The following is a 12884-nucleotide window of genomic DNA, read 5'->3' as shown; positions in this document are numbered from 1 at the left end:
CCAACAGCTCCCACATCATGCAGGTACAACACATCGCCTGGCCCTGCATCTCTATTTTATTTAATTAGATTTTAACTTGTTTTTTAAATTTCCGACTGGTCTTTAGTTTTTAATCTGTAAAATATTTCTCCTATTCACCTTTAATCTGAAATCAACTTAGAATGGGTAATTCAAATTAGCAGTTACTTACCAACCAATGAACTTACGGTTTTCCTGTGATGCCACTTTTTTTTTCCACTGTTTTTACTCCCTTAAATTACCCAAAAATTAGATTTATACTAGGAACCTTGATTCCCCCCCCAAAAAACACTACCTACTATATTAAAAAGAACTGTAGACCTTTCTCTTCATACTGAGCTATTTAGTTATTCCCCAACAGCTGTTACTCACCAACCAATCACCTTGCAGCTTTCCTGTGATGTCACTATTGACTTTATTTTTTTCAAAACTCCTGGGCACGCCTGGACCGCTCTCAGAAGGTAAGCTGGCTCGCTGACAACTTTCTTTATGCTCTGGCTCCGCTCTTGCGGTTTCCCCTTCACTGAGTGAACTCTCTCTCTCTCTCTCCCACTCCGCTCTCGCTGTTTCCCACTCACTGAGTGAACTCTCGCTCTCTTTATGTTCCAGCTCCGCTCTCGCTGTGTCCATCTATCCAACTGAATTTTAATTCTTCACTGCAGAGTTGTTCAACCAGCCTGATGTGAAAGTTACTATGGAAAGTAACACTCTAGTCTTATGTAGGCAGCGACAGACTAGTTAGTTTGAAGAATGTGACAGAATGAGAGTTAGTTTCTTACAATGCAGCTCAATGGTGTAATACTGGGGACTACAGCACAGTAATCTTAAAAGATTTCAGATATCCTTCTGATGCTAATGATATTTGTAATTCTGAATAAACCTGGAGTTGCTTAGTGGTTTTATTCCCATTTTTGGTATCCATTCTATAGCAAGTATATGCTAATCAGAATGCGGCTTCATAATGCTATACAGAGGAATTTATTTCCTCACAGGATCAGAGTAATATACTGGCAATGCTGCATTCGTTCTTCATACTGAGTTGGTGGTAGTGGGCCATCATGAATGGCTTTTTGCTAGTTCACTGTCCTGTCCACACATCATACTTTAGCAACAATACATTTTATACACGTTAACAAAATCACTTAAATACAATCACTAGGCACTAAAAACATTTTCCTAGTACAGGGCTTTCATTGGTAGATCAACTGCAAATACCACCTTCTCCTAAATTCCCCCTTCAAAACCTGATACACTAATAGATCGCAAAATTATCTACCCCAAAGCCAGGAATTCAAACTGGGTGCAGTTGGACAATCATTAAAAGCCCTTCAGAACTTCATTCTATGTTGCGTTCTTAATACCCAATCTTAGGTCAAGTCCAAGCGTGTCCAAGTCCCTCACCTATCACCATAGCTGAGATCACTTAATTCAACACAAATCATGGCCAACATGTGTAACCTCAGTGAGATCAGCCTAATTTTACACAAGCATGCATAATTACCAAATGAGTTAGCAATGCATAAACTTAATAGTTGTCAGGCAATCAAGACAGTATTCAGATTTATAGCAAGAAATTTATTTTGCTAAATATAAAAAGATCAACTGGTTATTCAAGTGAAAATTGCACATTATTTTTCAAAATGCTGCACTTTAACACAACATTGCCTTTCACGTTCACTTTAATCCCATTTTAGATAAACTATACAAAGTTATGTTACTCTACCATTTAGTATTAGAATGACATTCTGAAACATTTTATAGTCTCTCTGCATATCTTAATGAAATACTAGCATTATAAAATATTCTGAACTAAAATAATCAAAATATTGCTTATACCACACCCTTGCACTAGCACATTTTATGCTGTACATTCAAGGTAATTTTCAGGAGTTCTTAATGTGGTAGTAGTGTCCTTTTTAAAAATCACCTACTGTAAACTAATAGGATAGGTTTTTTTTTTTGACAGATCTGCTACTTATTGAAAAATCCTGAAATAGCAATACCTAGAGTGCTCCAGGAAATTCATGATTACATGGCTTAAACCTTAAAACCCTTTTTAAAAGATCTGGACTATAAAGGATACATTTTGATAATGCAATACATCAATAGCGTGAAATTAAAAAACAATTGGTGCAGATATAGAACTGAATACTAAAAATAAACTATTGTCTCCTGTATAAAATCAGGATACAATGATTAAAATTTAGAGGAGTATTGATGGGTGCTTGGATAATTTCAGAGCCTTCAGTTGGTCAGTCTGAGTAAAGAAGCTCTTTTGCACACTTTGTATTTGCATTTATCTACAACTGGTGGCAGCACTTTATCAGTAGTACATGTTGCAATTATGTTAATATCTGCATCAAGGAAAATGAAACTGAAACCTTCCAGATCTGCTAAGCTTAATGATTTACCCTAAATTTCTCATGCCCTAAATTAGTTCATTTCCATGAATGCCCATTTAGGAACCTTGTCACCTTTAATTTTCATTTTCCAAACTTTGTGACCTTGCCTTTAAAGCATCAAATGCTACAATGAGGAAAATGGGAAGGTTTGTATTATACAAAAATGAAGTGGGGCCAAAGACATTCTTTATTCAGACCTACAGACCTATCTGGCACTCTGGTACACATTTGGCTATGACAGCAAGAGCAATGGTGCTTGTTCTAAATATAAATAACTATCACTGACATACATATGGTTACTGTTTTTAACTACAGTCCAAGAGTTTACATAGTATAAATCACAAATTATTTCTCTGGATAAACCAGAAGCTTAAAATCACAGAACAGAATTGAAAGGTTCAGTTTTACTGAGGTTTAAACGTTTCAATTTTCGGACATACTACAATCCCCACACGAATTTTTCATTGTGCATTGATCCCCATTATAAAAAACACACTTCATGACCACTGCTGGATTGAGCAAAGAGTAAAATATTTATAGTCAGTCACTGTTCAAGCCAAATTTAAAATTAATTATTACATTATCCGCATGTCTAAAAGATACACACATTTCTGTTCTCCAAAGGCAGCAGTTTTTATGCCCAAATCTTCACATTTGGAGAGATAAAAATGAATCCCCATCCCACAAAATACATGAATGAAAACGAGATCTATTGCCATCACATATTGTCAAATTAACCTTTTCAGGATTACAATAATTTTTCAATGTTAACATTTACAAAATATTGCATTTTAAATTGTAGGGTTCAGATTTTCTGTAGTCCATCTGTAGTCATAATATTCTCTGTAGATGCTACAGGATGCAGAATAGTCACGTGCTCAAAAGGTTAACAGACAAAGTATGAAATTACAAAGTTTATTTGACAAGCAAATTTCAATCACAATGAAAAGAATGTGTAAGATGCACCATTAAAAAGCAGAAAAGACAGAATCATTAAGAACAGGAAACAGCAAAAAAAAAGTATTAGAGGCTTTTTGTCCAGTTTTGGTACTACTTGCATTAAGACAAATCTAAATTTTACAAAATCAAAACCAAATTGCATCTAGATTCTCATGGGTTAAATACACAAATATTCATTTCAAAATGTTCATAAGTCAGCTCTAATTCAATACCTAGGCACTTCAGTGTTTACAAGCAGTGAACTATGTAACATGTTTACAGATCACCAACGCCAGCATTCGAATTTTTTCAGTACTAAAAGCAGCATTTCTGAAACCAGCCACGAAACAAATAGCATCTTGGTGCACTATAGCAAAACTCTACATGGAGCTTTATCATATTGTTACATAAACAGAGTGCTGCACAAAAGCAAATGCTGCCACATTGTAACTGGAGTCATTTGGTCTGGGCAGTGAAGATTCTTAGAAGTCCATAGGACCTACTTAACCTGTAAATATGCATGATCATCAATTTCATTCACTTAACTGTATTCATAAAATCATGATTAGCAAATGTCATTTGATAAACTATCCTGCCAGAACACACATTTTAGAAAACTGAAACTTTGAGACTCACATTAAAGCATAGCATATACACACTAGGATATTACACTCTTCTGGTGCCCTCAAATTCAAACACATTAAGGTATCCTTTCTGCGAGCTCTACATTCCACATACACACACTATATAAAAAGAAAGTAATGAAGTCATCAAAACACAACACATTGTAGATCTTCGAATAAGCTGATGGAGTACAAAACAATAACCACAGATTCTGGCACATCTTGATACAGACCAAGGGAGCTTTAAATCTGAAGCATTAATTTATTAAATATTTCCTGAAAAGTTGACAGATTGAAAAAGATAAAGAAACAATGATTTTCACCCCACTGTACCATCATTTTTAATCTAAACTAGGATTTTGTAATAGTCAAATCTTACAAATGATTTACCAGATTCAGTTTATAAATGTGGTTGCCTAGTGCGAGTTCAAATGTTATAGTTGGAAAACTGCTCAAATTAACGATTCAAATTTATACACTGACAAACTTTTAACATTCAACTCAATAAGCAAATTTCATCAAGTTGGTTTAACTTTAACAATGCCAGAATGAACTGCATTTCAGAAATAATTCTTAAAAAAAAAGCCAGTTCATTATTCCATGAAATTAATTTTGAAGAGAATTGTGACTCCATTTAACAATCACCATGAAAAATCCATCTATAGCTTCATGATTAGTGGGATGCCTGTACTGGTAGGATTGAGTTCTTTGGATAAAGATCTTTCTATGCATTTCTTTAAAGGTGTGCAAATGATGTGCCAAAATAGCAGATCTTCATTGCTAACTATATGCTGGCTCCTCAAATTCATTTCTATAATTAGAAAACTAGAAAAAATAGAAGAGGTCTTCCTACTCAATGCCATGATTTCACACTTCCTACAGGTTTCTTAAATATTGGTCTTCCGTAAAAGACCAATATTCAATTTACCTACAAATACAGTACAACTCCATTCTACCGAAGAGGTCCGACAGGAGATCAAAATTTGGTAGTGCCAGCACACAAGTCAGCTGACCTGCCACTCAATGCTCCACAAGACATCCCTAGTTTCTCAATTTAGGAACATGAATTTTAATTAGAAGCATGTTGAAAATCGCTGGTATTCTGACTTTCTCCTCTCACCACCAACAGAAGTTACCAGATGGCACATTAACTAAGTGGTCTTACAACTGCACATGCTACACTCATCAACACTTCAATTCAATCTAATTTTAAGCAGAGCATGTAGCGCAACTCTAAAACCACCTGATTATTGTACCAATTCCATCACTCTTAAAGGAGTGGAGAGAGACAAAACACAGAATTGAAACACACTATAGACTAATGAGCATGAACTGCTTTTTGGAGCACTGGGACTGAAGTGAAGAGCAACTATAGGGGATTGGCAGTGCCTTCAGCTGCTCTGAGGCTTTAGTAAAACAGGGCTTTTTTGTAGAAGATTTTTTGGTCCTTTAAAAGTCAATGCACCAAAATTGAAAAATCACTTACAATTTCTTTGATATGTGGTTATGAATTTACAACTTTGAAGAAACTAAAATTAATAAAGCACTAAAAACAGTTGATCCATCTCCGAAATCCCTTCCTGCTCATACAGCAATTTTCTCCTTGATGTCCGCATTGTTGCTATTTCCTGATGTCTTACTCGACTGCTCCTCTGTGAATGTAATGTAAGAATACACCAAACTTCCAGCAATGCTGTCAAAACAAAATACGTTAAAATATCATGACAGCCCAGTTTACTCTTTATAGACTCTGAAAAGAAACAAAGTTAAACACAAAAAATGTTTGTATTTTAGAGCAAGGTAGATATTACGAAGAAGAATTGTAGAAACAGGTCAAACAGAGGAAGAGAAACACAGAATTCCAAAGGTACACTTATTTTAGACTGCATGTGAAATTTTGGATTTGGAGTTACTCTTTTGGGATCACCCCAGTTTTCTTTGCACAACTCCTTTTGAGACTTGTACTTCAAATCCACTTCTCATGACCCCACTGTCGACAACTGAATCAGGCAAAAATACAAGAATATAGATTATCAATCCAGGATGAAGAAAGCCAAGCCAAGAGATACTTGACTTTGTTCACCCAGGTTTCATAACAACCTCGAATATTCTTCTGAGTCAGAAGGTTGCGGATTCAAGTCCCACTCCAAGACTTAATCACACAATTTAGGTTGGATCTTTAGTACAACCCTCAAGGACAAGATGTTAAACCAAGAGTTCTTGGTCAAATTCCTCAACCACCATCAGTTAAAATAGATTAACTGGAAATTAAACTCACTGCCAGTTGTGGTACATGACTAGGTACAAAATGACTACACAGTCAGCTGTGCAGCAACAGTGATTTCACATCAAAAATAGAACAATTCACTGTACGAAGTACTTGGGACGCCTGAAAGAGGAGGTAAGGCTATATATAAATACCAGTTCTTTCAGAGTCAAAACAGAACAGGAGGTGGCTATTCGGCCCATCGAGTCCATGCTGGCTTGCTGTAGAGCAATCCAGTCAGTCCTATTCCCCAACTCTATTCCGATAGCCCTTTCTTACAATGCAGTCACTGATTTACTTATTCAGAAATATAAAACAGCGCGACAGAGAAACACTTCATACAAAATACTGTTTCTATTTCCCACTTTCAATCAGGAAGCTCATCACTGACCTGATATTTAACCCAATGAAGTTGGTCCATGTGAATACATAATCTCCACCAAGAAACATTCCAATGTAAGTCACCAAAATATTCTGAGGGAAGGTAAAAGGTTTTCAATATATATGTTAAAAAGAAACATGTGATGGTGTAGGCTGCATCTATTTTTTGCAGAAGATGGAGTGAGAGAGTGGTTAACTAGCCATAAATATATGAGATGAGATGAGGCTGTTTGGATTATACTTGGGTATCCAATATTTTATTTAAATTGATTCAGTCTGTGAAATTTTTATAATGTAGTTAAAGTCTGGATTTCAACAGACTGCAGGCTCCACATCTCTCACCGTTTGGGCAAGTCGAATCTGATTACTGGTTACATTTTTGAAGTAAACAGCTATAAAGGACAGTAACGTTTTTTTGCCAACCATAAAATTGACTTGAAGTGATATTACAAAATAACAATTCACAATTCTAGCCAATTTTTTCTCTTTCTACCTTTGAAAAACCACTGTAGTGTTAGGTCACCATTTCCAATTTCCCTATATACTACAGCTGCCACGAGAACTCCCTTGGGCCCTGCATGAAAAATCTTCAGATTTAAAACAAAACATACATTGTGTATCCAAAGTAAAAACTTGGAAAAAGTGTTACTATCAATATGAATTAAACAAGGCAAACTCTTCTTGGCTTATATTTAAGGTGGAGCTAGAAAAGGCATGGCTTTATTTGTGCAAACTGAAGTGTACTTTTACAGGAAGCCTTAAGGCCTCCCATTACTACAATGTTAAGGCATAAAAGCTAAGTTACAGAAGCAATTCACTTCATAACAGAAGTTTCAAAATATTGAAGATGCACTACATAATTTAGAAGCTGGAATCTGGACTGTAAATTTCAGTATTACACTGAACAGTGTATTAGTAATGTCACTGGACGAGTAATCCAGATGCCTAGGCAAATGATCTGGGATATGGGTTCGAATCCCACCACAGCAGATGGTGAAATCTGAATTCAATTAATAAATCTGGAATTTAAAAAAAGCTAGTCTAATGGTGAATATGAAACGATTGTCGATTGTTGTCAAAACCCATCTGCTTCACTAATGTCCTTTAGGGAAGGAAATCTGCTGTCTTACCTGGTCTGGTCTACATGTGACTCCAGACCCACAGCAATGTGGTTGACTCTTAACTGCCCTCTCAAGTGGCCTAGCATGTCATGGGCAATTAGGGATAGGCAACAAATGCTGGCCTTGCCAGCAATGCCAACATCACATGAAAGAATAAAAAGAATGTTTCCCCACTGACCCACCAGCAAGCTACACAGATTTTGCATATTCCTGCAGAAATCTAATTTTTTTTTTGCGATTCTTAGTCACTCTCTCTATACTTGGAATCAGGAATGGATTGAATTCCCTCTTAAATGCTATGGTGGAGTCAGAATTTCTAAGCATAACCCATATCTTACAATGGCCCCCAAGTGTGAAGATATTGTTTAAGTTTTTGCATAAAAATTTTATCTTCATATTCCCCTGCCCTCCTTTGTACAATAAACAGTTCTACATTCAGCTTCCTTTCATTTGCAAAATTGGAATCCCGTACTTTTTCCTTTCTTTCCCACCTGAAACAATTCTTTTTTTTTGCTTTGCTTGTTCACAGAAGTGTGCATCTATGCTGCAGCCATAAAAAGCAGCACATCCCTTATCTCCACCCCCATCATAAAGCATGTTTAGCAAACAACGTTGGATAAAATGTGTGACACCACAATAAAGAGGCTTTCCACATTATTGATTTCAGTGTCCCAAGGCTTTGAGTTGCAGTGGGGCAAGGAGGAAAGAGATAAAACAAAGTTTCCAATGATGATCGCCATCAAGTAACCTCTAGTGCCACTTGAGCATGTAGCTAGGATCAGACTCAGCTGTGGACCCCTTAATCTCACTATCGTCAAGTAACCAAAAACATTTGCTTCCATCTTCCACATGTTGATTAACTACTTGCTACTGGAACAAAGCCAATAGCTATGGAACTATACCTAGCAAAAGACACCACCTTCAGAAGTGGGATTGAAACATCACTGTAGGAAATAAAATGATTCTTTAAAAAGTGTTTCTCCCATCTTACCTTTACACAGCCAACAATTGTGGTAGTAAGAGCAGAATTATACTGAGTGCATAGAACTGTAGAGTACATGAGAACAAACCTAATAAAAAGAAAATGGAATGATCAAATAAAATCTCATCTTCAAAAAATGTTCCAAATAGCCCCAAAAAGTATGACTGCTTTACTAGTTCAGAGATGAAAACGTGTTCCACACTGAAAAGCATTTTTTAAATTCAATAAATTCAGGAACAGGGAGCAAACCCTGCCAAGTATTGAACAGTTATCGATTAGAAATAACATTTCTTTAAGATGAGGTATATCTAACATTGAAGTGACAGGATGATATTTAGTCAAGTACCAATTTCTCTGAGGGCGAACCTTTTCAATTATTTCCTCCCTTTCTGCATCATTTGCAGCCAATTTGGTTCCAGCTCTGACTTGATCATTATGATTTAAGCAAGACCAACCCAGTAATGATTTCTTTCAGTGCTGAACTGATGGTTTAACTTAAAAAACTGAGCATTTTTAAATGTCTAGAAGTGTTTGTTGTACTTCTGCTTTGACTCTTGCCTCACCACCAACTCCTCATCCCCCCACCCCCAATTACAGTGCTCATCTGTTTACAGTAATAGCTGGCACTTAACAGTTACCTGTTTCACCTGAATTTTCACCTATTAAAATGAGACAGCTAGATTTTAAGTGGCAGGTAACTAATGCATGATATTCAGAGTTCAAATGGTGTCACTTGACATCAATCTTCTAATTCTCGTTGACTTGCAGCTGAGCCATGCAAATCAGAAGGTCCCAGCATCCATTTATATTGAAACCGACAGTGCTGGAAATACTCAGCAGGTCTGGCAGCATCTGTGGAGACAGAAACAAAGTTAATGTTTCAGGTCTGTGACCCTTCATCAGAATGTTCTGATGTAAGGTCACAGAACTGAAACGTTAACTCCATTTCTCTTCCACAGATACTGCCAGACCTGCTGAGTATTTCCAGCACTTTTTTTTTTATTTCAGATTTTTGGTATCTGCAGTATTTTGCTTTTATCCCAGGATTCATTTGTCAGCCAGGACGCCAGTGGCAAACTCTGCAAATGGCATCAGTACCCTGAGTTTGCCTGGGAAGTCAACATCCCACTCCTGATCAGACATGCATATTCAAGCATCAGTCTTTGGATGACAATGAGGAGAAAAGCAGACTTGGCTATGATGGCCTACCACCAAACTGTTGGCCGTCTCACCTCACGCATAAAGAACGACCATTTAGGCAAGGTGCAAGATGGCTACTGTTATATATGGAACTGTACTCCAGAAGGAATCAGGGACAAAACTGGGGACTTTCCCCAATTTTACATACATACAGAAGGCACTGCCTCAAAAAATAGCCAAAACTCTAGCTAATGCTGTCACTATAATTTGAGTAAAGGTGGATGTGAAATTTTCATACTGATTCCGCAATGTGAAAAACATCTAATACTGTAATTGTAGATTTAGATTACTTATGGAACAGTATTTCAACTGCAGGATACAGAAATGGGGTGTTGATGTTTAAGGGTTTGTTACTGCTGGTGGCGATAAGTGGAAGCAATCTGAGGTCTTGGAATGACATGATCAAATAAGACAGGAGGGAGAAGGAGGGGGCGACGGTGGGGAGGAAACAAGAAACCTGCATTTATATACAGTCCATCAGTGGAGGGTAAGGTTTTAGAAATAATGTTCGGCGGGGGAGTGCGGGAAATCAACAGGCACTTGGAGAAGCTTGAGTTAATTAAGGAGAGCCAGCATAGATTTGTAAAAGGAAGATCGTGCTTGACTAATTGAATTTTTTGAACTAACAAAGAAGATTGATAAAGGGAAAGCAATGGATGTTATCTATATGGATTTTAAGAAAGCCTTTGACAAAGTACCACATAAACAGAAACTCATGCAATAGGAGGGTCAGTGTCAGCTTCGATAAAAAAAAACTGGCTCAAGGACAGTAAACAGCGAGTCGTGGTAAATGGTTGTTTTTCAGACTGGAGGATGTAGAATCGGTGTTCCCCAAGTGTCAATGCTAGGTCCACTGCTTCTTTTGATATATATAAATGACTTGGATATTGGAGTTAAATTTCAAAATTTGCCGATGATACCAAACTTGGAGGTGTGGCAGTGAGGATAGGAACATAGGAAATAGGAGGAGTAGGCCATTTGGCCCCTCGAGTCTGCTCCACCATTCAACTGGGTCGTGACTGATCTTCTACCTCAACACTATTTTCCCGCACTATGCCTATATCCCTTGATATCCTTAATATCTAGAAACCTATCGATCTCTGTCTTGAACACACTCAATGACTGAGCCTCCATAGCCCTTGAGGGTAGAGAATTCCAAAAATTCACCATCCTCTGAATGAAGCAATTCCTCCTCATCTTAGCCTGTGTCTCCTGGTTCTGGAACCCCAGCCAGGGGAAATATTCTTCCTGCATCTACCCTGTCGAGCCATGTAAGAATTTTGTAAGCTTCAATGAGATCACCTCTCATTCTTCTAAACTCTACAGGATATAGGACCAGTCTCCTTAATCTCTCCTCAAAGGACAATCCTGCCATCCAGGAATCAGTCTGGTGAACCTTTGTTGTACTCCCTCTATGGCAAGTATATCCTTCCTTAGGTAAGGAGACCAAAACTGTACACAATACTCCAGGTGCAGTCTCACCAAGGCTCTATACAATTACAGCAAGACTTCTTTACTCCTGCACTCAAATCTTCTTGCAATAAAAGCCAACATGCCATCTGCCTTCCTAATTGCTTGCTGCACCTGCATATTAGCTTTCAGTGACTTATGAACAAGTATACCAAGGTCCCTTTGGACATCAACACTTCCCAATCTCTCACCATTTAAGAAATACTCTGCATTTCTATTTTTCCTACCAAAGTGGATAACTTCACATTTTTTCCACATTATATTCCATCTGCCATGTTCTTACCCATTCACTTAGCCTGTCGAAATCACCTAAAGCTTTTTTGCATCCTCCTTACAACTCACATTTCCACCTAGTTTTGTGTCATCAGCAAACTTGGAAGTATTACATTTGGTCCCCACATCCAAATCATTGATATAGATTGTGAACAGCTGGGGCCCAAGCATTGATCCTTGGAGGACCCCACTAGTCACAGCCTACCAACCTGATAATGTCCCATTTATTCCCACTCTGTTTTCTGTTCATTAACCAATACTCAATCCATGCCATGTTATTCGCAATCCCATGCGCTCTAATTTTGTTCACTAACCTCGTGTGGGACTTTATCAAAAGCCTTCTGAAAATCCAAATATACCACATCCACTGGTTTCCCCTCATCTACTCTGCTAGTTACATCCTCAAAAAACTCCAACAAGTTTGTCAAACATGATTTCCCTTTCATAAATCCATGTTGACTCTGCCTAATGCTACCATTATTTCCTAAGTGTCCAGTTATCATATCCTTTATGATAGATTCTAGCATTTTTCCTACTACTGATGTCAGGCTAACAGGTCTGTAGTTCCCGGATGATACCAATCAACTGCAACAGGGCATAGATAGGCTAGCAGAATGGGCAGACAACTGGCAATCAGAATTTAATGTAGACAAAGTGTGAGGTGATGCATTTTGGCAGAAACAATATAGACTAAATGGCACAGTTCTGAACACCGTGAAGGATAGAGGGATGGGGGTTCATGTGCACAGATCTTTGAAGGTGGTAGGACATAGTGAGAGTAGTTAGCAAAGCTTCATAAATCAAGATATTGAAAACAAAAGCAGGGAAATTATGCTGAACCTGTTAGGCATAACTAGAGTATTGCATTGGGTTCTGTTCACCACACTTCCGGAAGAATGTGAGCATTCTTGAGGGTGCAGTGGAGATTTACCAGAATGGTTCCAGGGCTGAGGAATTATAGCTCCAAGGTTCAGTTGGAGAAGCTGGGGTTGTTCTCTTTGGAGCAAAGGAGATTGAGGGGAGATTTAACAGCATGTACAAGATTATGACAGTTTTAGATAAGGTAGACAAAAATCTTCCCATCATCTGATGGTCCAAGGACAAGGGGACACAGATTTAAGGCTTTGGGCAAGAGACACAGGGGGAATATGCGAAAGAACTTCTTTACACAGCGAGTGGTAATGACCTGGAACTTGCTGCCTACAAGGG

General features: G+C 37.7%; 1 protein-coding gene across 1 annotated transcript in view; it reads right to left on the bottom strand.

The window, feature by feature from the left end:
* Positions 1-1578: 1578 nt before the first annotated feature.
* Positions 1579-12884, bottom strand: part of slc35d1a (solute carrier family 35 member D1a) — a 77968-nt gene continuing 66662 nt past the window's right edge. The window contains exons 10-12 of the mRNA XM_068037278.1: positions 8742-8820; positions 6640-6722; positions 1579-5675 (exon numbers count right to left, since the gene is read on the bottom strand). Coding sequence (XP_067893379.1) covers positions 5567-5675; positions 6640-6722; positions 8742-8820 — 271 coding nt within the window. The 3' untranslated portion in view covers positions 1579-5566. The remainder of the gene's footprint in view (positions 5676-6639; positions 6723-8741; positions 8821-12884) is intronic.

Source organism: Heterodontus francisci, chromosome 8 (genome assembly GCF_036365525.1).
Source record: "Heterodontus francisci isolate sHetFra1 chromosome 8, sHetFra1.hap1, whole genome shotgun sequence".
NCBI lineage: Eukaryota > Metazoa > Chordata > Chondrichthyes > Heterodontiformes > Heterodontidae > Heterodontus > Heterodontus francisci.
This window is presented reverse-complemented; position numbering and strand designations above follow the sequence as displayed.